General features: G+C 40.7%; 1 protein-coding gene across 6 annotated transcripts in view; it reads right to left on the bottom strand.

The window, feature by feature from the left end:
- Positions 1-26540, bottom strand: part of Nup205 (nucleoporin 205) — a 66326-nt gene extending 39786 nt beyond the window's left edge. For 3 of the 6 annotated variants that reach the window (XM_052173441.1, XM_052173442.1, XM_052173443.1), the window contains exons 1-15: positions 26445-26540; positions 21398-21540; positions 18857-19028; positions 16646-16790; positions 16183-16342; positions 15406-15634; positions 13743-13907; positions 11133-11308; positions 9349-9465; positions 9019-9156; positions 7185-7335; positions 6125-6330; positions 4701-4883; positions 3238-3288; positions 1794-2003 (exon numbers count right to left, since the gene is read on the bottom strand). In XM_052173441.1, the coding sequence (XP_052029401.1) occupies positions 1794-2003; positions 3238-3288; positions 4701-4883; positions 6125-6330; positions 7185-7335; positions 9019-9156; positions 9349-9465; positions 11133-11308; positions 13743-13907; positions 15406-15634; positions 16183-16342; positions 16646-16790; positions 18857-19028; positions 21398-21540; positions 26445-26472 (2274 nt within the window). In that variant the 5' untranslated portion in view covers positions 26473-26540. Of the gene's footprint in view, positions 1-1793; positions 2004-3237; positions 3289-4700; positions 4884-6124; positions 6331-7184; positions 7336-9018; positions 9157-9348; positions 9466-11132; positions 11309-13742; positions 13908-15405; positions 15635-16182; positions 16343-16645; positions 16791-18856; positions 19029-21397; positions 21541-26124; positions 26291-26444 lie in introns of those variants that run through there. The other 3 variants (XM_052173438.1, XM_052173440.1, XM_052173439.1) reach the window with 1 other exon arrangement.
- Positions 26541-26907: the final 367 nt, after the last annotated feature.

Raw genomic sequence — 26907 nt, 5'->3', positions numbered from 1 at the left:
CATACATAATAAATAAATAGATAAATCTTAAAAAAAAAAAAACAACATAAGAGTTAGCTACATAAAGCTAAAGAAAGCTTCAATTAAAAAACATTCTAAGCCAGGCGTGGTGGCGCACACCTGTAATCCCAGCACTCTGGGAGGCAGAGGCAGGCGGATTTCTGAGTTCGAGGCCAGCCTGGTCTACAGAGTGAGTTCCAGGACAGCCAGGGCTACACAGAGAAACCTTGTCTAGATAAAAAAACCAAATCCAACAAAACAAAAAACATTCTAAAGCCGGGTGGGTAGTGGTGGGGCATGCCTTTAATCCCAGCACTTGGGAGGCTGAGGCAGGTGGACTTCTGAGTTCGAGGCCAGCCTGGTCTACAGAGTAAATTCCAGGACAGCCAGGGCTACACAGAGAAACTGTCTTGTTTCTTGGGGAAAAAAAATCTAAAACCTGACAAAAACTTTTCAGGAACAATAAAACAGGCAGCAGCAGAGAAAGCAGCAATGTTTGGGGGCAGCTTCATATGAGCGGCAGTTCTCTGCAAAGAACATAGCTGACCAGTATACCTTGGCCATAATGACCTTATAAAGAAAGTACAAATAGGACATTTAAAACGAGTACAAAACATGTGTGAGAACATTTTGTTAAAAAAGACTGTAATGACCAAGCATGCACTGATCATCTGGAATGACATTTACTGGCACATGGTTGTGACAGTGAAAATACAATGAATCAGACTATGCCAGGTACAGATATAAGGAATAGAGTCTATGCAGTGATCTTTTTTTTTTTTTTTTGCATGTTCTCATAAATGTCATGATTTATTCATTTGGTTATTTTCATTTTATTTTGTTTTTTTGAGACAGAATCTCACTCTGTAGCCTACGTTGGCCTGGACCTCACCATGTAGCCATGGCTGGCCCCAAGCTTGAAGAAACCCCTTTCTCTCAGCCTCCTGGGTCCAGGATCATGGATGTGAACCTTCAGGCCTACCAAAGCTTATCGTTCAGGTGGATGAACCATCAAAAACCAAACAGGCCAATACATGAAAATAGACATAATGCCAAGGAGTAGATGGTCTCTGAAAACCTGTTTGTAAAATGGAAGAAAAAGGGTGTACCATGTTGCACTTGCAGAGTGCAGAGGTAGATAACGTTAGCTACAGAGTTCTTTCAAGAAAGCTTAAAAGTAATAGTAATACATTTTAACCTGTGGCCCACTAAAGAAATAGAATACCATATTCCTGTATATATATTTGGTTCCAAATAACAAGAAAAAAAAAAAAAAACAAAGAAAGAAAGGGAGAGAAAGGAGGAGAAGGACGAGGAAGATGAGAAGGAAGAAGAGGAGGAGGAAAAGGAGGAGGAGGAGGAAAAGGAGGAGGAGGAGGAGGAGGAAAAGGAGGAAGAGGAGGAAAAGGAGGAGGAGGAAGAGGAGGAGGAAGAGGAGGAGGAGGAGGAGGAAAAGGAGGAGGAGGAAGAGGAGGAGGAAGAGGAGGAGGAGGAGGAGGAAAAGGAGGAGGAGGAAGAGGAGGAGGAGGAGGAGGAAGAGGAGGAGGAGAAGGTGTTCAGTTAATGACTATGAGCTCCCATTAGAAAAATTCCTCAGATCATTAATATGTGTCTTGATTTTAATGCTCAAATTTGTTTATAAGACACATAAAATAATCCAAGAAGGAATAAGAGCATCAGGACTATAAATTTTATTAGCTTCCAAAGGCCAAAGTGAACTTATAGCCCTCTACTCCTTGGATGAAAGAGGCGACAGTAAATTCATAGGAGAGATGGTTTACTCTGAACATCACCTTTTCAGCTGCTCTCCGGTAAGCTCTTGTACGGAATCGGAGAAACACAGAATCTCTCAGGAACTGCAGATAAGGGTCAAAGCCAGGGGGCCGCAGGCCAGCGCCCAGATTAGAAGGGAATGAGCTCTCCACCAGGGTACTGATCAACTGGCAGAAGGCCCGAGTCAGGGGATACTCTTCACACCGGGACTCTATTTCATTGAGTTCAACCTTCAAACAAAAGAATAAGGAAAATTAACAATATAAAACTACTATGAGATATAAAGCATTTTGCCAATACTAACTTATTAACAATGACATATCACCACATAAAAAGTAACAAATAGTACCATTTCCTACTTAGCAGAAAAGACACCCAAGTATATCCATCTAAATGAGAACAATTTTAAATCTTCACATATTATCTCGACCTTGAAATAAAAAAGATTTTTAACATGCTTCTTTTAAAAAGAACACAGTACACCAACTGGTTATACATACAGTGACATATATAGGCTAAGCAGGTTGTATTTACACATATGCAAATATCATCCATCAACTAATGAAAAGAGGACATGAATTTCAAAAGAGCAAAAAGGCATACATGGAGGGGTTGAAGGGAAGAAAGGAAACAGAGAAATGATGTAATTATCTCAAAAGTAAAAGAAAAAGCAAGGGGACAGTGAGAGGGCTCAATGGGTAAGGTTGCTTGTGGTTACATTTGAAGATATGAATTTGATACCCAGAATCTACATCTCAAGAGTGAACAACTAAAAATTTTCCTCTGACCTCCACTGGCATGTCATGGCATGTGCTACCTTCCTACAAAGCAAATAAATAAATATAACAAATAAAAAGGAGAACAGAAATAATTTTTCACATTGGGGTAGTGGCTTTTGCTTATTATCCCAGTACATAGGAATCTGAGGCAAAAGGAGTCCAAGGTCAGCCAGAGCTACAAAGCAAGGTATCACCTTAATAAAACAAAACATTAAATTCTTACTCAAGTTGACTTAACTAGCCTAATTAAAATTATTCCAATCCTCTTTCCACTGTGAACATAGTTTAGATTCTTTCATTGACTGCTTCACTCAAAATTAACAATATGGCTGAGTGGATAAAGCTGCGCTCCTCCAAGCCTAACAACCCTTGGTATGATCCCCAGAATCCCACAATATGAAAAGAAGAGAACTGACTCCCCAAGGTCCTCCGGCCTCCACACACATACTATAGCACATGTGTGCCTGGACACACACATGACCATACAGTAAATAAACATATAAAATAATGATAGAAAATAGTTTTATCTCTATTTCAGCACTAGTAAGGAAACCCTCCAAAAGCAAATATATTAAATTTAAAAATTACAGAAACTTAGTAGGCTACAAACAATTTTTCACAATCTTATTTTGGCCTTACTGTATATGAATGAATGTAGTGTTGAATCTAAAAAGGGAAACCTTACCTCAATACCAATAGCTTGCCTCTGACTTGGAACCCTGACAGTCTGCAGTATCTGGAAGAAAGAAGAAATACATGTCATGAACATCCTTGTCCATCAAGGAGCAATAATGGCTGTCTAACAGTCATACATCTCAACCACCACCCCACTATCACAAGTGATCACTAAGGAGTCCCTAGTCAACTTTCATTAGCAGTTCTAGCAGACAGAATTTTGGGGTTTGTAATATACAGGAAACTCGTAAATCCTAAGAGCACACAAATTTACTTTTCTCTGAAAAACCTTAACCCAATCACATTACAAAGCAGTAAGTACACAGGACATGCTAAGTACTGGTTTACTGTGGATCAGGAGGGGGAACCAGCAGCCTCATGGTAACAGCATTAATAACTTTAGTTATTCTCATCTTCAGAACACACATTTGGAAAAACCTAGAAGCCTCTGCTACTGAAAAATAGTTGTTTGTATGAATAATGAACAAGCAGCACAGACTCTGTTAATACTGTATTACCGCTGAGACAAATGACATTCCACTCAAGCATCTCCCTGGAGGGACTGCTGCAAGATGTGGTTCTCAACCTGGGGGTCATGACCCCTGTAAGGGTCCAATGACCCCTTCACAAGAGTCACATATCAAATATTACTTATAATTCATAAGTTATAAAGTAGCAACAAAAAATAATTTCATGGTTGGGTAACTATAATAGGGTAACTATATTAAAGGGCAGCAGCATTAGGAAGGTTGAGAGCAACTGCTAGAAAACATATGCTTTCTACTTTATCACAAAGAGAATAACAATACTTAAAGGAAAAATTTCAACAGAGCTGACTCTCAGAAAAAAAACATTCAGTGAGATGTCAAATACTATGCAACCCTTAAATTCTCCTTCTATGATGGTATAAATGGATTCAAGTCAACAAAGTTCCTACTGTCACGCCATTTCCACTGATGCCCAAAGCTTGTGAGTCTCTTATACCCGCCAGTGAAGCCATCCAGCTACCGTAAACTATCTGTAAAACTTACCAAACAGCCCCTTTAATGGTAAAGCCATGATAACAGAAAGCTATACAATATGTCACTCTCCGGCAGTTTCGGGCACAAAGGGCATGGGAAAAGGAACAGTACAGAAAACATGAGTATCTACCTCCTGCTTTTACTGAATATAGTATGTCTGAACGCTTACATTAATTAGCCTCATCTCAAAGACAATGGTAGCAGTCTGCCACACAGGAAGTATATCTCACTGACCTTAAGAATTAAGATCTTTAGAATTACTTGATACTATCTTTGGTAACCTAGTTGTGGTGAAGCAAGCCAAGAAAACAACCTAAATGCATTGCTTGGCTCCCAAACCTTAACTTCCTACACGGGATGCCCTGGCATACTACAAATTTCCACCAGGTGCTCTTGTTTCTACAGTATTACCATCTTCTAAATTATACAAAAAGAAAGTTCATGGCACCACCTGTGTGTATTCCAATGACTGCCAAAGTGAAGCGGCAATTTCAGGAGACTTTCCAAAAGCTGCAAGTGTCTTCAGTAGCTCAGCCTTGAGAACTGGGGGAATACTGCACTGCAGGAGCCCCAGAATCACCACAACAGGCGTCCACTGGGGATGTTCACAGAGGGCCAAGCGAGCATTTTCACTCTGAAATTAGAACACAAAACAACAATATAGGTATTTTATTCATTTACCTATGCTTTTTCTGTTTTGTTTTCTGAGAATGGTCCATACTGGCCTTCAGCCCCATGAACTCAAGCTGGCCTCCTGACATGGCCTCCTGACAAATGTGAACATAGGTACCCAACACCAAGTCACAGCTACAAAAAGAGATCAAAATGCACTGCACACTGTATACATTTAGTATATACCACAACAAAGAAGAATCTATCATTTAGCTATTAGAGTAAATCAGATCACTAGTTTGGTCATAGAAAGAATGGAAGGTAAACTTCTAAAAATTTCTTTGACAAACCCAGGAACAGAAATACTACAAACAGATTTTTGTCTACTAGAGTGACAAAAATTAAAGTTGAGTCTTTTCTAGAACATTACACTATTACACTAAAATATATCTAATTCATGAATGAGCCAACAAATAACTTTTTAAAGAGCTGGAGAGATGGCTCAGCAGTTAAGAACACTGACTGCTCTTCCAGAAGTCCTTAGTTCAATTCCCAGCAACCACATGTTGGCTCACAACCACCTGTAATGGGATCTGATGCCCTCTTCTGATGTGTCTAAAGACAACTACAGTGTACTCACACATATAAAAAAGAATCTTTAAAAAAAAAATTCTTTAAAAAAATAACTTGGCAGAAATAGTTTATCAAGGATTACTTTATTTCAAAAAGATATAGTAAGTTTGGCATCAAACCTAATTAGAAAAATCCTAGAAAACACATTTCTATATTCTAGACAAATGTCAACCTAAATGGTTCATTTCATTCTAGGATCAACTTGGAGTTCTATGCTTTGAAAAGTATATGCTGAAGACAAGACTAATTTGCTAGAAGCAGCTAAAACAATTCAGTAACTTTTCAATGGAAAGTACTCTTTCTGTACACATGCAGACCAACTCGTGTGTGTGTGTGTGTGTGTGTGTGTGTGTGTGCCTCAGCACCTCTGCCAGTTACTTTCTAAAAGTATGCACACAACTGACCCTTTCCTCTCCTCTACTTTTAAACATGTTCTGACTATAATTTTCAAATTAAGATTCTGTAATGAACTGAACTAGCATAAATTATACCCTCCAAAGTCTAAAACACAAGAGCATAAGTGCAAATGCTAAGTGTGTGCTAAATATGTCATTCATGAACATGCTTGGCCACTTAGGATGTCACCATGCTACAACGTAAGCCACCTGCTGCTGTGGATGGGCCACCTACCCAAGTAATGATAGTTGATGTCAGCTGGAGAAAAGCGATCAGTCCGTCCTGCTCCTTCTGGGTGATGCCGCGTGAAGGCAGGTGCCGGTACTGGACACTGTCTGCACTCGGCAGGTCCTTCCGGAGGTGCTCGTGGTAAAGCAGTAAGGAGTGAAAGAAATGCTCCCAGGACACAGGGCTGCCACCGGCTCCCTGAATGTTTTCAACTGAAAAGAAAAGCAATAGTTTTCTTTCAAAAACTGCCTATTTAGGGCTCAAAGGTAGAATCCTGCCTAGCATCTGAGAGGCTCTAGGACCAATCGCTAACCTTACAACAAAAGGTCTGGTTATTTGCTTGGAGTCTAAGAATAATTTAATTGATAACATTTGTTTGTCTTTATCTTAGCAGACAGTCAATCTGTCCTAACTGAGCATGTTGTGTTGTCTTGTCTGGGTAAGAAGATCTGTTTTAGTCATGGCTCCTCCAACTTGTCACCATCGGTATATTAAAATGTAGCTTCTCAAACCTCGTTTACTTCACATATAAAAGCAAAAATAAAAATATGTAGCCAAACCAGCATATATTATATCTGACTTAACCAGACCTGAGTCTGAAAATTAGTAATGAGAAAACAGGCGTTTATGAGGATAAATTACAGAAATCAGTTAGCTATGTATAATGGCTTATACCTGCAACTCTAGTCCTCAGGCAGGAGGATAAAGACACCCTGGACTTCAGAGTGAGTTCGAAGACACCTTAAGCTACGGAGTGAGACATTATCCCAAACAATGTAAAGCACAAGGAAATCAAACTTCCATTGCAGAGAAGTACGCCTGGTCTCATGTGCCATGTGTGCTCTTGAAAAAGTGTGCTTTAGCCTTGTTACACTTAACCACATTTAACAAAGGTAAGCGGCAAAACCTCTGAGACCAAAATCAAAGCATTACCATAAGTAAAAATGACCAATGTAACTCTTCCCCTCAGGTATCATAAACACAATTTGTACTATGGTAGAATCTGCTCAGCAGTATTCTATACACAATGGTGTAAAAACAAATTTAACATGCAGACTGCCCTTACCATGACTACTACCATTGACTTTGAGCAGGCTAAAGCAGTAGTGGGCACACTGAGGCCCGTTGGCCAGGCCCTGGAGCATTTTCAAATAAGGAATATAAATAGTTGGCGGCAACAGGTCACCCATTTGTCTAACAAACTTTGACAAGACAACCTGAAATTAAGAAAAAAAAAGTTTATAGAAAACAACTTTAAGGCATCATGGATTTGCTAATAAAAACTACATAAAAGCTACAACAAACTTAGTATCATGATACAATTCACCGCCAAACAAGAGTAACTGCTATTTTACTTATAAAAACCTGTTGCTAGTAACTTAAGGCAATTATAGAACATCTTTGTAAATATTCACATGTTCACAATCTCCACCTTAAATGTCAGATGTAAGACTACTCATTTTTATTTTAGTACACATGTATGTCTATGTCTGTATGTGTATGGAGGAGCCTAGAGGACAGAGTCCTAAGATCTCTGAATCTGCAGTTGTAAGCCATTGACATGGGTGCTGGGAACTGAACTGTCCTCTCGAAGAACAGCAAGTGTTCTTAACTGCTGAGCCATCGCTCCAACCCCCAACTACTCATACTTTATTACCTATATAAAACTGAAAACTAAGTATGTTTACAAACATCTGGAAATTACTGCTAACTACTAACTGTTGTTAGGTATGAAATAGTTTTACAATACTGTAGGAAAAATACCCTTATTTCTAAGAAAAATATGTAACCATTGAAGGGTAAAACGTTTTGCTGTACATTGCTTACTTTAAAACATCCCTCAAGATTAAAATGTGGTTACAGAACTTATTTCACATTGCAATCAACTTGCAATGTGAAATCAGGGCACTAGAAATCCATTATAATCATTCTATCTTCCATATTAACCTTTGAAAAGCCATGGGATGGAGAGATGACTCAGAGATTAAGAGCACCGACTGCTCCAGAGGTCCTGAGTTCAATTCCCAGCAACCACATGGTGGCTCTCAACCATCTGTAATGGGATCCAAAGCCCTCTTCTGGTGGACCTGACAGCTGCAATGTATTCATTTACATAAAATAAATAAATCTTAACAACAACAACAACAAAACCCTCAGTGATCACCTGTCACTGTCTCCTGCGGTGGGCGGGTGGGTGGGGAGCAGGACTGAAGGCAGATGCCATACCTCCTGGCCACCGTATCTTTAAAATAAAAAAGGAAAGCTTCTCTGATATATTTAGACACCTTTTCTAATATATTTTTCTACATAGGGGAAAAGCCAAAATAGTAAGTGTAAGAAATAAAGTAAAAATAAAAGGGAGGTACTGATTGTAGACTCCAGGGGAGAATGAATTTACAGCATGTAAGCTTCAAAACCTGAAAGCCTAGAATGATGATCGCTGACATGACAATCCTTTTCATTTACTTATATACATTATATTACAGAGAGTACAGGACAGAGAAGGGGTGCTTATCTATACATATGGAGATTCCCATGCACCCTGACATCAATTATGACCTCTAAGTCTTCTTCAGTGCTGAAACCTAATCTTCCCCAACTTGGTCAGCATCATGTATACTGGTTATTGTCACATCCATAGAGGATAACTATACAAAAATAAAATCTCAAGGAAGAACAGATAATGAGACCACAAGCATTTCTGCCTCTAACAATTTGTCACATGTCTAGTATGTAATAAAGGACTGATTATACAAAAGTCAAAATGATTTGAATTTAAATGATGGATTCAAACCTTTTTCAATAAAAGAAAAAAGTAATAATTTCTAAATAATTTATTGCCTGTATCTAAAACTCAATGACCAAATCAGAGAATAAAAACGAAAAGCTAAAAGCCTCACCTGGCGCTGAGGAGGCCGCTGATGAGCCACTCCCAGGTAAGAGCCCATGACCGTAGGAGTCTGCAGAGGTTCTGAGGGACACCAGTATTCTAGAGCAAGCTCCAAATGAAAAGGGTTTTTTTTATATAGTTCACCAATCTGCAGAGAATAAGCAAAAACTATGGAGAAATGTTTATAGCAAAACCATTACAGAAATAAAAAGTACATTAGTACTGAATGCTTTTGCTAAAATTTTCCAAGACTCAAGAAAAATCGAACAGAGAAGAAATTTAAAGGAAACAATAACAACAAAACCAATTAAAAATAACCCTTTTCAACAGAATGACTTACCAAGAGCATTAAGTGTTCCAGGTCCCTTCTAAGGGAGATGGGGGGTTCGTTACCCATCTGTATACTCATGTGAATCATTCTAGCATCTTCATCTGCCCGATTCTTCAGCTGCTTCACCTATTATATGTATTAAACAAGGCGTAATGTAATTTTCTTATGCATTGGTTAATAACAAAATCAAGAAACTAAGTAACTAAAAGTAACTTTATAAGAAACTCACTTATACCTTTACATTTTAGCAACATGAAAAATACACTAGGAGTTTCACTAAGATCCTAAGATTATAATATCTAAAGGATCAGAGAGAGCCAGGGAGATGCCTGCCAAGCCTGTCAACCACAAGATGGTGGAAAGAACCAAGTCCTACAGGCTGTCCTCATTTCCACTGAATCCTGCCCAGAATGACATGCTCATGTCTGTCAGCAAGCACTTTTTTTGGTTTTTTTCAAGACAGGGTTTCTCTGTGTAGACCTGGCTGTCCTGAAACTCACTCTGTAGACCAGGCTGGCCTGGAACTCAGAAATCCGTCTGCCTCTACCTCCCAAGTGCTGGGATTAAGGGCATGTGACACCACCGCCCGACTCATGCTCATGTCTGTATACATACATACACAACAACAGGAAGGAGAGTAGGAGGGAGGGAGAGAAGGAAGAAGGGAGGGACAGAACTTTCCACTCATGAAAGATGAAATTTGCGTGAACATTTGTATAAACTAAATGCTAATGAAACAAGAAATTACTTTGATCTGAGGGGAAAAAACACATTTATAGCTGGAAGTTTCAATATTCCTTTCTCAATATTCAATAGAAAAAGTACAGAAAGTTGGTAAAGAGATAGAAAGACTTGAACAATAGAATCAAACAATATCAGTTAAATTACTAATGGAACAATCCACAGAACAGTAGCAAAATACATGATCCTTTCTACTTTCACAGATCACTTATCAAAACAGAGCCCAGTGGGTACTTTACAGCAAACCTCAACATTAAAGCAACCTATTAAAGTATGTTCTCTGACTACCAAGAAACTAGTAAAAGAGAAATAACTAGTAAGTCTTTTAAGCTTTTATAAATCAAACACTTCTCTATATGCCAGTGACCAAAGTCATCTCAAGGAAAATGCCAAAATATATTAAACTACACAAAAAATGAAAATGCATAGCATTAAAATACTTAAGCGTACATAAAAAGCTTTAAACAATCTAGAAAACCAAAATGAAGGACCTGGGGTGTAGCTCCATGAGAAAGCACTTGCCTTACATAACTGTGAGCTGTCTCACCCCTTGCTCTACCAAAAACCAATTGGGAGAGGGGTGTACAAGACGGCTCAGTGGTAAAGGTGTTTTCTGCGAAGCCTGATGACCTGAGTCTGAGCCCCAGAGCCATATGGGGAGAGAAAACAACCCCACAGGTTATTCTCTGACTTCCACATGAAAGCATCCACACAATATATATAAAACAAATGAGTGTCAATAAAATAAAAAAGGAAATAAAATAGACATGGAACACACGGACATAAGAACCAAGAATATTAGCAACGTATCTGCAGTACTAGGGTACCAGGAAATTAACAGTAATCACCTACCCACTGCTTTCTAGAAAAGCGTTCAGTGTCCAATGTTTCTTCTGAAAAACATCCTTCCAATTAATAAGGCTTGTATTATTTCACCTTACCATTCAGACTGTTCTTGTAATATATACGCTGACTTTAATTGCCAAACACAGAGCTAGTTAAAACTGTGTGTTAACTATTTTACAAAGCTCTTCCTACACTGTTAAACTTACTTTCATTGGCATAAATGCAAGGAAGTCTGTAATAAGGTTGTGAATTCTGCGAATGTAAAACTCTTCCTGATAGAAGTTTTCGGCCAGCACAACAGACTCGCTGAGGAACAGGAAGACATTGTCAGCAATGGCGAGCTCTGCAATGGCTTCATCTGCTTCTGTGAACTCAGCCAGGGCTACAGGGATTCGGAACACAGAAAGCAAGACGGAGGGAAGGCTTAACTCAGGTTACAGCTCATGACACATTAGTGGAGCACATTCCAGACATTTTTCTAGCCTCTTAACAGGTACTATGCACAAAATGAGATTATATATAACTATAATTGATTCACAAACTCCAAAGAACTACTAAAAGAGTACATTTGAAATACAAATGTAGCTGGGTATGGTAATGTATGCCTTTAGTCCTAGCACACGGGAAGCAGAGGCTGGCAGACCTCTGAGTTTGAGGCCAGCCTTGTCTTTGTAGCGAGCTGCAGGTCAGCCAGGACTACATAGTGGATCTTGTCTCAAACACAACAAAACAAAACAACACAACACAACTGGAAGAACACTTGCTCTTCCTATGAGTGACTTGCTAATTAATGTACTGTTAAGACTAGAATAGTCAGAGAGCTCTTATGCAAACATAACATGTAAAAACAATATAGGGGCTTTAATTCCAGACATTTCCAGAAAGGTTTTCTTATTGTTGTTTCAATTTTGTTTGGGTTGGTTTTTTGAGGCAGGGTCTCAACTGTGTAGCCCTGGCTAGCCTGGAATTCACTTTATAGATTAGGTTGCTCTCCAACTCAGAGATCCTCCTGCCTCTCCCTCCCAAATACTAGGAGTAAAGGTGTGAGCCACCCTGCCCCACCTTTGAGAGAGGTGCACCTGAGGAAAGACACACCTTGAATGTGGTTACTTCACACCATAGGCTAAAGAGGAAGAAAAGAGAGCAAACTAGTGGAGCACCACATTCTCTCCCTGCTTCCTGACTGCAGATTAATGCCATCACTTCTTTTACTCCCTCTGCTGAGCTCTATCTGCCATGACAAACCCCCACAAGCCATTGGAACCAAAATAAACTCTTCTTCCCTTAAACTTCATCTTACCCAGTAACCAATATACAGATGGCACCACCAAATCCTACAGAAGTGACAGTCTTTGTATTTCAAATTACAGTGAAAGTACAGCTTGCATTTGACAAGGCAAACTATTCTAAGCATGATAATTTCATGAATCTAGACAGCAAAATAGGTTGCCCTGTATAACAAAGGATTAAGTAAACTCCCCTATTTCTTAGTTAGGGTTTCATTGCTGTGGACAGACACCATGACTCTTAAAAGGACATTTCACTGGGGTGAACTTAGAGGTTCAGAGGTTCAGTCCATTATCAAAGGCAGAAAGAAAGCATGGCAGCTTGCAGGTCTGATGCTGGAGGAGCTGAGAGTTCTACCTCTTGTTCTAAAAGCACCTAACGCTGGCTCACGTGGTTAGGAGGATGCTCTCATAGCCCATCCCCAGTGACACACTTCCTCCAACAGGGCCACACCTCCTAATAGCGCCATACCCTAGGCCAAGCATATGCAAACCATCACACCTATCTATGCTTGACTGATCCATATATCTCCTTTCCAACACAGAGTTTAAAAACCTAAACCTTCAGTTTGATATAATGTGAAAAAGTTTGTGAACAATATCAAGAATGAATATTTTTTAAAATTTAAATAATAATAATTAGTTGATTATGGTGGCATACATTTAATAATCCCAGCCCTTTGGAAGTAGAGCCAGGAGGATGAGAAGCTCAAGGGCACCCTTAGCTACATAGTTTGGGGCCAGCCTGGGATACATGAGACTCTGTTTAAAAAAGAAAGAACTAGAACTCAGTGGCAGAACCCTCCTCCCCTATAGCACTTATTTAGAAGGTTCTAAGGCCAATCACCAGCACCGCAAAAAAACCAACAGAATAGGTAAGACTCTGTTGGAGTCTCTTCTGAACTCCTACACTGAAGGTTAAAGAACTCTGTCACTAGGGAAGTAACCTATGAGGTTCTTTTCTGAGACAGCAAAAAAAGTGCATTTCAGTACTACTTTATAAAGTTATGAGGGATTTTGCTATTGTTGTTTTTGAGACAGTCTCTCTATGTAGCCCTGACTGTCCTGGAACTCTATGAAGACTAGGCTGTCCCCAAACTATAGAGATCTGCCTACCTCCTGAGTGCTAGAATGAAAAGTGCAAACACAAGCCACTAACATAATTTTTTTTCACACAACTGGTATTTTCACATGCTGACATTTATTCTTTCTCTTTCTGGTTTAAAATCTAGTATTTGAAAATAAATGCATTTGGGGCCGGAAAGATGGCTCATTGGTCAAGAGACCTGAATGTTTCTCAAAAATACCCAGGTTCCATTCCCAGCATCTACATGATACCTAGAAACCATTCCTAACTCCAGGGAATTCTTGGATCTCAGGCAACATTAGACACTCATGTGGAATACAGACATATATGCAGGTAAAACATTCACACATAAAGTAAGTCACCTAAAAACTTTTAAAGGAAGAAAATAAATTCATTCTAGTTATAGTGGCAGAGCCATTTATCTCAAACTTTCCTTACTTTACCTGTTACATCCGGTAGTTGCGATATACCCCTCAATGCCAGAGCCCAGGCAAGCCTAACAGTGGCCTGCAGCCCAGGAAGCTTCCAAGGCTGTGAATCCTGGAGACGAGAGTGAATTGTCGCAATGTACTGCCTCTCTGTCAACAGTGGAAGGTGGTGAATCATATCTGAAAATACAGAATTACATCACTTCACCAAAAAAAAAGCAGAAATCAATTCTCACTTCTGTCACACATGGATATCTAAAAGTCATAAACACTTAGCATTTTCAAAAGGAATAATGACTAATTCACATCATTATTTAATATAACAAAAATCTGTATTACTGTTAAGTATTATATGCACAAAAACACAATGCTAAATTTCAGCTAACAACTTTTGATAAGTTTCATAGACAACAGAAATTAGAAAAAAGAAGCACTCACTGTTTTTTTCTATATAGGAATTCTAAAATATAAATAAATGCTCTCTAAAGATAAAATGAAACATCTACTTCTCATACACAAAAAACTATGTCAAAAAGGAAATAAAGAATCTGTTTTCACAAGTTTTAAAAATGTGAATAAGGAACAAAACAGGTAGTTTCAGTAAAGTCAGGCATGTACACTCATGAAAACACAGCTTTCTATCCTGTAAAAGCATCATTTCAAATCTCAAAAGAAACTAACTGTACAGGGACAAAGCTGAGCATGGCTGTGCATTCCCTAACCCCAGCACTTGGGAGCAGGTGTGGGCAGATGCTATTAGAAAGCAAACCCAGGGCCTCAGATACAGACCTTAGTCTTAAATTACATCGCACATATAAAATGTTTCAAACTTGCTGAACTACACAGACAGAAACAAAGAAGAATATTTGGATTTTGGAAGTTAAAATATTGTCCTTCTTGAATGTTCCAATTTAAAATTTTATTTTTGAAAATAAATGTATTGCTGGTTGTGTTGGTACGCACTGGGTATGTTAGCATATGCCTATAATCTCAGCACCCAGAAGACTAGAACAGGAAGATCAAGAGTTTGAGGCCAGACCAACAAAATTGCTCAGTGGGTAACAGTGCTTGCTGCCAGACCTGGCAACCTAAGTTTACCTCCTGAAGTCATATAGTGGAAGGAAACAACTGATCCTGAAAGTTGTCTTCAGGCACGCGCGCGCGCACACACACACACACACACACACACACACACACACAACACACACACACACACACAATGTAACTAAGAAAATTTTTTTGAGGCCAATCTAGACCACACCGTGAGACGCTAAGAAAAAAAAAGTAAAAAATATAAATGTTGGAGCTGGAGAGATGACTCAGTGATTAAGAGCACTGACTGCTCTTCCAGAGGTCCTGAGTTCAACTCTCAGCAACCACATGGTGGCTCACAACCATCTGTAATGGGATCCGATGTCCTCTTCTGGTGTGTGACTGAAGACAGCAACAGTGTACTCATTCAGATAAAATAATCATTCATATATGTGTGTGTGTGTGTGTGTGTGTGTGTGTGTGTGTGTGTGTGTGTGTATATATATATATATATATATGTTTATATATGAATGCATATAAACATATATGGGTGTGTATATATATTACATACATACACATATATAACGCACAAACGTGCATATAAAATAAAGAATTTTTTTAAAAGATAAACTGTAAACTCCAATACCGTCACGCTCCTCTGTGCTCTGCTCTATGAAGCTGGTATCAAAACAGTACAGAAGAGCCATAAGGAGAGCCAGGTTTACTGCATCCAGGGAGCCGTTGGCCTCAACTGTCACTCTCTCCAAATGTCCAATAAGTAGGAGGGTGTCATCTTTGGCTAATGGTGACTGGCAAGCCCAGGCAAAAAGACTTTCAGCCAGAGACTGTCTGCACTCCTTGATGAGATCAGAAACCTACAAGTAACAACACAATGTGACACAAGTTATAGCAAGGTATGGCATTACAAAATATAGTGTCTTCCATAAGGCTAACAAAACTGAACTGAATCCACAGGTGCTCCTAAAATTGCTGGAATTCTGAACAAATCCTAGGGGTTTAGTCCTTAAGAAACCATGCTGACCACTTGAACGACTCATTTCAGAAAGAACTAGATGAGGAATAAACAGAGGCAGAGTACCTGGAACAAATGCAGGCAAATTCTATGAGCAGAGCAGTCTACGTATTTGAAATGCGGTATTTCCATGGGGGTGGAAATTAAAAAGCTCATGCTTTAAATCCCAGAGTGGATCTCTGAGTTGGAGCCTAGCCTAGTCTACATAGCAAGTTCTGGACAAGTTGACTATTACATAGTGAGACTCCACCTCAAAAAAAGAAAACCAAACCAGTAACAATGATAATGAAGCAGTATTTTCATCCACCTAAGTGAGATGAATATTCTGTAAGCACTGTTCCACATGTGACAATGATACCCATGAGTTAGTTCATCTTACAGAACCCTTGCCTCTTTGCGGTGTTTCTCACTGCCCAAACCTCTGTCTCTCTGTAGTTTCTCAAATTCATTATTCACATCAATCTGCGACACCAAAGTAAGGACTTTGTAAGTCAATCCTTGCTCCATCAGCTCATCTGTAAAGCGTGTTGTCATGGAAACCAGCTCTGGACTGCAAGGAAAAGAAAATGAATAAAGATACTGTTTTGACAACAGCCTATTATTACAAACAACCAGGATGAATTATAGTCTTGTTCTTTTTACCTTTTCTAAATCACTGAAGTTAAATAAATCTCTGTGATTTTTCACTAGCAAATAAGTCAGGTTTAAACTAAGGTATTACTCTGGAAAGAATATTACTGACCTGAGCTTACAGTTTACTGAAACAGTATACACTAAGGAAAAGCTGTTATATCTAAAATTCAAATTCAAGTAATTTTACATTAACCCTGTAAGTCCCCAAAGGCAAACAGACCTGAGTTCTAATGTCCATGTCTTCCCTCGTCTAGATTGTATCAGGGTTTTGAGAGAATTTGCAATGCACCGCTTTCCATCCCAGTATAAAAGGACAGCTACCAATCCTCTGGTGAGGCCAGGGAAATGTGGCTGCTGATGCTCTCCTAGAAAAGGAATTGATCATTTAGTAACGAAGCTCAAATGTGTTTGAAATGTATGCCAAACTGTTTTCAAATAAGCAGGCCTCAACATTGAGGGACCCTGCAGCTATCATTCCTGGCACTGCAGACTCAAAGGCCCACCAACCATATACCAGGACATCAGTAAGAACAAGAAGCCCCATCACGAGGTGGTGGCAAAGGCCTTTAATCCCAGCATTCAGGAGGCAGTGGCAGGTGGATCTCTGAGTTCAAGGCCAGTTTGGTCCAGAGTGACTTCCAGGACAGGACAGGGCAGGGCTACACATAGAAACCCTGTCTCAAACAAAAACAGAACAAGAAAGTCATCACCTTCCCAACTCAGTTTCACTTCCCTGATGTCCTCTGTTGGGCCCACTATCTCCACTCAGGGGAACCCTTGCAAATGCCTGCAAGGTTCCTCCTTTCAGGGTCACTCTCTTCTCTGCACTGTCTCCTGTCAAAACTATTCCCACATCTTTCTTAAGTCACCAGACTGTGTTCTTTTACACTAAATGAGGCGTCATTCATCTTCATTTTACAGCAGTCTTCCCATAGTATCTAGAACATGGTAAGTACAGAGGACATGTTTGTTAAGTAGTACAGTGCAAGAATAAAAAAAAAAAATCTGAATTAAATTTAAATCTCAAGTATGTCCAGTTAGCATACCTTCGCATAAGAGAAAACTACCTTCCTTCAATAACTAATTTTCTTCGGTCAAAAAGGATTCTGGTAGTTATATAGTATATTTAAAGACCATCCAACTAAGATGTATGTATTTTCTTCATATGGCTCTTTTGTGATCATTAATGAACTCCTTCTTTTATGGAAATACTGATCTCTACGTAGCAGCCACAAATTGACTTCTAAGTCGCTTGGTGTTACATGTTTGTTTTAACCCTCTAGCAATACCGGGAATACTACTTGGATGAGTTCCTCCTCTCTCCCTTATGTGCTATGCCCCGTCACAGCAGTCTGTTTTCCTTTAAACATGCATTTTCTCAGACCTGAAGGACATGCTCCTTGTGCCTCTATCAGCCTTCACCAGGAAGTCTGGCTGGCTGGCATCTAAACATGACTCAGGTCGACGTCAAAAGTCCTCACCCTGGAAAGGCCCTGACTAAGCCCACTAATCAGAACTACCTTAATCAGCCCTAATGTCTCTCTGCCTTGATGTACAGTTTATTTTCTTCCTGGTATTAATTATTATTAAAATTATCTAATTGTTCACCTAGCCATTCATCACTTGACGAGCCCACTCCAGAAGACAGTCCAAACAAAAGAGTAAACCTTGCCTTCCTACACTTGCCTTGAGCCACGCACTCTAGGGATGCAACTTTGCTGGTGAATGACTACACCAGCCGGGCAGTGATGGCGCACACCTGTAATCCCAGCACTTGGGAGGCAGAGGCAGGCGGATTTCTGAGTTCGAGGCCAGCCTGGATCACAGAGTGAGTTCCAGGACAGCCAGGGCTACACAGAGAAATCCTGTCTTGAAAAAAAAAATTACTAGTTTAAGGCCCACCTTAAGACAATTCATCAACAACTGGGACAAGTAAATGAGATCTTTAAAAACAGTCTGTTATGGGGTTAGACAGATGGCTCAGCAGTTAAGAGCACTTCCCAGCACCCACAAAGTGGCTCATAATCACCTGTAAGTCCAGTTCTGGAGTATTTAATACCCTCTTCTGACCTCCTATATTTCCTAAATGAGTATGGTGCACATACAGATACTCAGGCATATACATATACATAAAATAAACAAATATTTTAAACCCATTTATTACCCAGACAATAAAAGGTCCAAGTTAGGGGACTAGAGAGATGGCTCAACGGTTAAGAGCACTGATTGCTTTTCCAGAGGTCCTAAGTTCAAGTCCCAGAGACCACATGGTGGCTTACAACCATCTGTAATAGGATCCAATGCCCTCTTCTGGTGGGTCTGAGGACAGCAATGCGTACTCATACGTGAAATAAATCAAGAAAACAAAAGTCCAAGTTAGGGGTTCATGATTCTGACTACACACCACACTTTCAGCTAAATGTCAACTTACCAGCAAGGAGAAGCTCAACAGCTGACAATTCCCCAATATCAAAAAGGTCACTGATGATAAACGCCTCTCTAATGAGCTGCTCAGGGAGAAGTCTAGTTCCTTGCTGCCCCTGGATGGCGACACCCTCCGAACTGGCTTTCTGAATCTTCTCATGCTGTTGAACATTTTTTGGCTAGAATGATAAAATTATAACCAAGTAATGAAACAGTGCTCCTAGCAGAAGTCAATTCACGGCAATGCAGCCTGGCTTACTGTGGCAGCGCGTGCCTCTAATGCTAAACCTGGAGGCCAGGCAAGTAGAGTCACGACCAGGCTGCATGCAATGGTAGCATGCCAAACTCGTGTTTCTTACCTAGTTATAGAGAACTAGAGGGTATGAAGCAGTACTTGGCACCACCTTCAACTTTTAAATCCAGCACTACTTTCTAAAACTATCTGCTAAACTCAATAAAACCCCCCCAAAAATATATATATAAACAAATACTATTCTGTTTTCCACGTATCTAAGTAACCATTTCAGTTACATACCAATAATTCAAATGGACATATGAACTGTATTAAGTAACAAGCAATAGTATTACTTTGTAAAGTGAATCATAAGTTAGTAACATATGATCTTATGTCTTACAAAACTTTTTGAATGTGTGGTGGTAGGGATGTAACCCACAAATGGACATACACTAGGCCAGTGCTCTAGTACTAAGCCATTAGGCCCTTAAAGCCTCCCTGATTCAACTATTTAACACAGAGAGATCTCTGATAGATAACAAACTGTCAAAGAATTCCTGAAGAATTCCCTGGATCCTTTAGTCCAACTCCTCTATAATACAGAAACGGTACCAAGGTACACTAGGTAACTTGTCTGAGGTCATACAACCTTCTCAGGGGAGAGATAAGGCAGGAGTTTCAGCTCAGCTGGTTCTCAGCTCCAAGCCAGAGCTCCTTCTACTAAAGAAATCACAAGAAAGAGTAGATGTACATCTCAGCTACTTGGGATCATAGGTCCAAGGCTGGCCTGAGAAAGTTGTAAACACTGTTTCAAAAATAAAGACTTTTAAAAATAAAGTACAGCTCAATAGTAGAACTTGCACAGTATGTACAAGATCATAAGATTTCATCTCTAGAAACACAAACACACACAAAGCAAAATGCCAAAGTGGCGAGGTGGCTCAGTGTAACAGGTCACTTGCTGCTAAGACCTGAGTAAAATACCTAGAACCCACACAATGAAAAAACATAGAATCAACCACCCAAAGCTGTCCTCTGACTTCACTCACACTGCACATGCCACACACTATAAAGGTTTAAAAACAAAACAACTGTGAGATGGAAATGACTGCTCACATGTATAATCCCAGCCAGAGGCTGAGGCAAGAGGATAAAGCCAACCTGAGCTACTTAAGTTCCAGGCCAGCCTTAGATACAGAAAGAGATGAATGAGATGATACCTTACAAACAAACAGGGCTGGAGAGATGGCTCGGCGGTTAAGAGCACTCACAGCTCTTCCAGAGGTCCTGAGTTCAATTCCCAGCAACCACACGGTGGCTCACAACCATCTGTAATGGGGTCTGATGCCCTCTTCTGGTGTGTCTGAAGACAGCTGCAGTGCACTCATATAAATAAAAATAAACAAATCTTTAAAAAAAAATTTGGAAAAATAAAATTGTTGAAAAAACAAAAAACTGTCAGGCAGTGGTGGCGCATGCCTTTAATCCCAGCACTTGGGGAGGCAGAGGCAGGCGGATTTCTGAGTTCGAGGCCAGCCTGGTCTACAGAGTGAGTTCCAGGACAGCCAGGGCTACACAGAGAAACCCTGTCTCGTAAAAACCAAAAAAGAAAAAAAAAAAAAAAGAAAGAAAAAGAAAAAAGAAAAACAAACAAACAAAACAAGTCAGAAAAACCAGAAACTTGCCCAAGAGCAAGAGAAGGAGTCTCCACACTCAAATCCTCCACTGTAGTCCCTTCTACTGAGAGGGTTTCTAGGTACAATGATGAAGTTTAGCCAACAGTTTACACTGCACTACAGAACCTTCAAATGCACAAGTATGTCTGAAAATAAGTAAGCAGTAAGCAGTGAAGGTTATGTGTACTGTCAATAATAGGCCAGAAATTATAAGGCAAGTAGCATTTGTGGGACAAACTGCATTTGTAGTCAGATACTACATTTACCACTTAGCTGAAGATAAATTCAACAGTAAGTTCTATGAAAAATAAAAAGACAAAAAAACTTGAATTACTAGTGTAATTCAAGCCACGTGTTTACAGAGAGTTCACTGTCCTTTCTTTTTTAAAAAACGGGGCTGGCGTTGGCAAGCAAATCTCCTAGCACCCTGCCTGAGAGCCCAAGTTCGAGCCCTGGCTCCACACACCTGACTCCTGCAGACTGTCATCTCACCTCTCTCTACATGTGCGCAGGGCATGCTCATGCCCCCACGGAGTTAATTAACAAATAAATAAATAAAAAGATCTAAAAAGATCATCACTCTCCAGATTTATTAAACAACATCAACAAACAAGAAGCAAAGAAGAATATTTCCTACTGGGTTTTTGAACAGTGAGATGAAGTCGGGTTTGTGTTTCTTCAAAATCATGTCAAGAAGGTGGACAGCTTCAGGCTGTCTTCTCCACAGAGCACTTCCGACTGTCTGCCAAATGTCTTTATAGGGTCCCCATAGGCTGGCAGCTTGAAAGAAAAAGGAAGACCAGTGTGAGATACGTGCCATCCACATATTAGCCACATTCACATTTACCAAAGGAAACGCTAATGTCCACTTCTAATATAAAAACTTACATACACCGGGCAAAAACATAACAGTACGATTAATTAGAAATCTTTGAAAACAATAGAAACTTGCTTTCTAAAAACAAAAATCAAACAAACCCAAACTTAAGTGTACTGCCAGCTGAACCTGGTTTGACCACTTCATACCCTAGGTGAGCTTCAGAGAGAAATCCCTTTCTCCTTTAGTTCCCCTTTATATAAAATAAAGCAGGAGGACAGAGCATGGTGGCACACCTCTTTAATCCCAGCATTTGAGGTAGGCAGGCTGAGCTCTATGAACACAACCTAGTCTACTTAGCTAGTTCCAGGCCAGCAAAGACTGAATAATGAGCCTCGACTCAAAGAAAAAAAGAGACAACCTTGGGACCTCATAAGGTTACAGAGTTTCTGTAAGGCAAAGGACACCATCAAGAGGACAGATCGGCAACCAACAAATTGGGAAAAGATCTTCACCAATCCTACATCAGATAGAGGGCTAATATCCAATATATATAAAGAACTCAAGAAGTTAGACTCCAGAAAACCGAACAACCCTATTAAAAAATGGGGTACAGAGTTAAACAAAGAATTCTCACCTGAAGAACTTCGGATGGCGGAGAAGCATCTTAAAAAATGCTCCACTTCATTAGTCATTAGGGAAATGCAAATCAAAACAACCCTAAGATTTCATCTTACACCAGTCAGAATGGCTAAGATTAAAAATTCAGGAGACAGCAGGTGTTGGAGAGGGTGCGGAGAAAGAGGAACACTCCTCCACTGCTGGTGGGGTTGCAAATTGGTACAACCACTCTGGAAAGCAGTCTGGCGGTTCCTCCGAAAACTGGGCACCTCACTTCCAGAAGATCCTGCTATACCACTCCTGGGCATATACCCAGAGGATTCCCCACCATGTAATAAGGATACATGCTCTACTATGTTCATAGCAGCCCTATTTATAATTGCCAGATGCTGGAAAGAACCCAGGTATCCCTCAACAGAAGAGTGGATACAAAAAATGTGGTATATCTACACAATGGAGTACTATTCAGCCATTAGAAACAATGAATTCATGAAATTCTTAGGCAAATGGATGGAGCTAGAGAACATCATACTAAGTGAGGTAACCCAGACTCAAAAGGTGAATCATGGTATGCACTCACTAATAAGTGGTTATTAACCTAGAAAACTGGAATACCCAAAACATAATCCACACATCAAATGAGATACAAGAAGAAAGCAGGAGTGGTCCCTGGTTCTGGAAAGACTCAGTGAAACAGTATTTGGCAAAACCAGAACGGGGAACTGGGAAGGGGTGGGAGGGAGGACAGGGGAAGAGAAGGGGGCTTACGGGACTTTCGGGGAGTGGGGGGGGGGCTAGAAAAGGGGAAATCATTTGAAATGTAAATAAATTATATCAAATAAAAAAAAAGACAAAAAAAAAAAAAAAAAAAAAAAAAGACAACCTAACGGACTAAAGGACTGACTCGAGGATTTACAGAGATGCTCTTGTAGAGTTGGGTTCCCAGCACCCACAGGGTGGCTCACAACCGTCCTTAACCCCTTTTTTGACCCCCAAGGGTTTCTGCATACATGTGGTACAGTCAATACATGCACGCATGCATGCACACACACACACAAATTCAACTAAAATTTAAAAGACAAAACTAGCAAAGAGCATTACCTGTTCCTAAGGCTTACAGTTCTTGGTGTTTCCTTCTTTCAGTTTTTTTGTTTGTTTTGTTTCTTGAGACAGTTTCTATAGCCCAGGCTAGTCTAAAACCTACCTCATGCTCCCAAGTGCTAAGCTTACAGGCCTGTGTACCCATACTCAGCAGTTTACAAGTTTACGAGTTTTTAAAAGAAAGTAAGTAAAACAGCATTATACTTCTGTATCACAGACACTAAACAGAGGTACATCTCCTTCTCTCCCTAATACCTTTGTGAAAAGCAAATTTTGTGAAAACATTTTGTTTATCTAGGAAATTGAAAGACATACTTTGTTTTAGCTGGGACACTGGCTATTTTAGAAAGCAAAGAGACATTACTGATGTTTATGACCCTTACTAAGCCTCTGCTGTCAGCTTAGCAGGGCCTAGGTTTCCAAGTATGGCTGCTGTCCTACAAAATCTGCTCACTACATCACCCTCTGTTCTGCAAATACAAAACCCTAGACACTTGAAACACTCAGGCAAAGGCACACCAGAGCTGTGGATGTGAAAGTGACCTGTCCATTCCCTACCCCATGGGTTAGACTACCTCTATACATCATATTTAGCAATTTAATGTGCTTCAGAAGACAAATTAGGGATGTCAAAAATATCTAGCAAATAGCACAGTAAATGAGGGAGTTAAGATTGATCTAAGTAAGCCAGGCAGTGGTGGTGCACACCTTTAATCCCAGCACTTGGGAGGCAGAGGCAGGGGGATCTCTGAGTTCAAGGCCAGTCTGGTCTACAGAGTGAGTTGCAGGACAGCTAGGGCTATACAGAGAAACCCTGTCTCAAAATAAAATCAAAAACAAAAAACAAATAAACAAAAAGATTGATAAGAACCCATTGAGACAATTTATTAAAAACTCAGTGAGACTAAACCACAGGCAATAAAGCAAACAAGTCAGGTCTTATAAGTGTGGACAAGGGCACTGTGGGTGAAGCTCAACGGGAGAGCTCATGCTCAGCATGTGTAGGCCCTGGTACTCAACCCAATTCACACACATAAACACAATGAAGTTTAGGAGACTAATAGAACACATGAACAGGAGCGCCTAGGGCCACAAGAATATCCTGGCAATGGAAGGCATGATTATGGAGCAAAAGGCCCTTGGCTCAATCTTCAGGGCCAGGAAGCGCTGTCAGGTCTTCTGTGTGAGGATGAGAGAGAAGGGAGTCAGCACATCTCAATCATCCAACTCCCTCCTGTGCTTCTCCTACTTCAATCCCATATTTGCCAATCTCTGGTTTAAAAGTACAGCTTCTTGTCAGACAGATGTGGTGGCTGACAAATACCTGCAATAAATCCCCAACCACTTGGTCAGCAGCAGCAAGAGTCCCTGAGTGAGATATGCCTGAACAACACAGCAATATTCCATCTCAAAACTAACTGTAACTCATCATGTGAATTTCTATAGTGAAGATCCTGCTGACGAGTGCCTGAGTACCCATGCACACACACTGCTGCTACCATCAATACATAGCATGCTGGTCTGCTAGGGGTCTTTCTTGAATTTGATAAACAAGCCCATTCCCTCATCATCCATTCATCTATGGATGCTTCCACAGTTGCCCGACTTCAGCAAATATCCCTTTACTAGTAACAAATAAGGGTAATACATTTCTTTCAAAACCTCTAGTATGTATTTTAATTCACCTTGAGAAACACATTTATTTCCTTTAATGTTTTGAGATACTTCCTGCATATCACATTTAACCAGTCATCATGTATGAGACACTGTTAAGTTCAGTTTAATAAGGAAACAAACCCAATTGCCTACATGGTCTGAAGGAAAAGGTAACCATGTCAAAAAGGGCATTTGACCTAGGCAGAGAGGTCAGGGCAGAGAAGGCTTTAGCCTGAACTAAGGGGGGGGCATGATGTGATGTCATAAAGTTGTGCTTAAAAGCATTAACTGTTTAATTTTGGAGAAATTGTTTAACCACTTGAAGTCTTTGCTTCCAAATTAAGTCTGAGAGATTTAATTGCACTACTACTCCAAATATATAAATGAAAAACACACACACACACTTGGGATTAAATGATATAAAGCAAGTCTAATATTTGTTCCAGTGAGCAGACTGTATGTTGTCAATAAACAGAAATTTTCATTTCTCCAAAACAATTTACCATATCATATCTGAATTTACAAATCTCAGATTTTGGTAATTTTCAAAAAAATACTGGTAAACTGTTAAGAACCAGTACCAAAAATAGTTTACAAACAAAACAGCCAGGCAGTGGTGGCGCACTTTAATTCCAGCACCTGAGAGGCAGAGGTAGGCGGATTTCCAGAGTTCGAGGCCAGCCTGGTCAACAGAGTGAGTTCCAGGACAGCCAAGGTTTCACGGAGAAACCCTGTCTCGAAAAACCAAAAAATTAAAAATTAAAAAATAAAAAGTCCTGTTAAATAGATCGTCCATAAACATTTGCTATGTTTCCTCTTAATTGTACTCATGAATCGAGTTTCTAAATCCGTCTTCAGGAGTGCCACACCTAGTACAAAATGTTTGACACCCAAGTCCTCCCTGATACCCGGCACTGTGTTCCCGGAACCATGACAAGTCAAAATCCATCCACGCCTTCGAGCATCTCTGGGGGTTCCAAAGATGACCCCACCCCCAGCTTTTCCACAGCGCTGTCACTGACGGCATGGCTGTGACAACGGTGCTGTGACAGCGGTGCAGGCCGGCCCACACCCCCAGAGTCGGGAGGCATGTGCTGAGCCCGCGGCCCGCTGAGCCCGGCCTCCTTCCAGGCTCGGCTGCGCCTCACAGCCCGGGGCTTGAGCCGTACCTTGGCGAAAGTTGGCCTGCCTACACCTGAAGGATATTCCAGGGAGGAAGCGGCTTCGGGACCGCGCGCCTGGCTGCCCGGAACCCCGCCGCTCCGCCTCCCCTTCAAACGGCCGTCTCCAAGGCAAAGCGGTAGCCGCGCCGCGCGCCATTCAAACGGAGGCGGCGCGGGGCTGCAGGCCGGAACGCGGCGAAAGCAGGCCCTACGCACAGACTCGCGCCCGCACTCCGAACGGCCTGACTGCACGAGCGCTCCCCACGAACCGGCCCCGCCCCCCCCCGTGGGTCCCCGTGGGTCCCTCACGGCCCGGCCGCGCTTACCCGAATTTACCGCCAACAGCGCCGCCATCTTGGAGGAGGACTGAGGGAGCGCTCCTGCTGCAGGGAGGACCCCGGGCCGGAGGGCCTGCCCGCGTCGACGCCTGAACACAAAGGCGCCCCGAGGGCCTCCGAGAACCCCATGCGAGGCTCGAGCAGATGTACACAAGGCTCCCCACCTTGCTCTGGCCTAGGGCCATCGATTCTAACTGCAACCATTACTGTTAAAATAAGGCGAGGGCGACCGGTTGGGAGACTAATAGTGCAATGCATCATGGGACGCGTAGTTTATTTCTAGTGAGCCGTGAAGTTGACTAGTATGGAAAAAAACGTAAATCAGTGAAATAGAAAAAGTTCTCCTTACCATCATTTCAAGTTAAATTTCATTTGAATAGCTCCCTTACCTTGACAGAGTAGAATGAAGTGAGCCTGAGTGATTAGGGAATTTCTATTTAGTAAGAATATT

Source organism: Apodemus sylvaticus, chromosome 2 (assembly GCF_947179515.1).
Source record: "Apodemus sylvaticus chromosome 2, mApoSyl1.1, whole genome shotgun sequence".
NCBI lineage: Eukaryota > Metazoa > Chordata > Mammalia > Rodentia > Muridae > Apodemus > Apodemus sylvaticus.
This window is presented reverse-complemented; position numbering and strand designations above follow the sequence as displayed.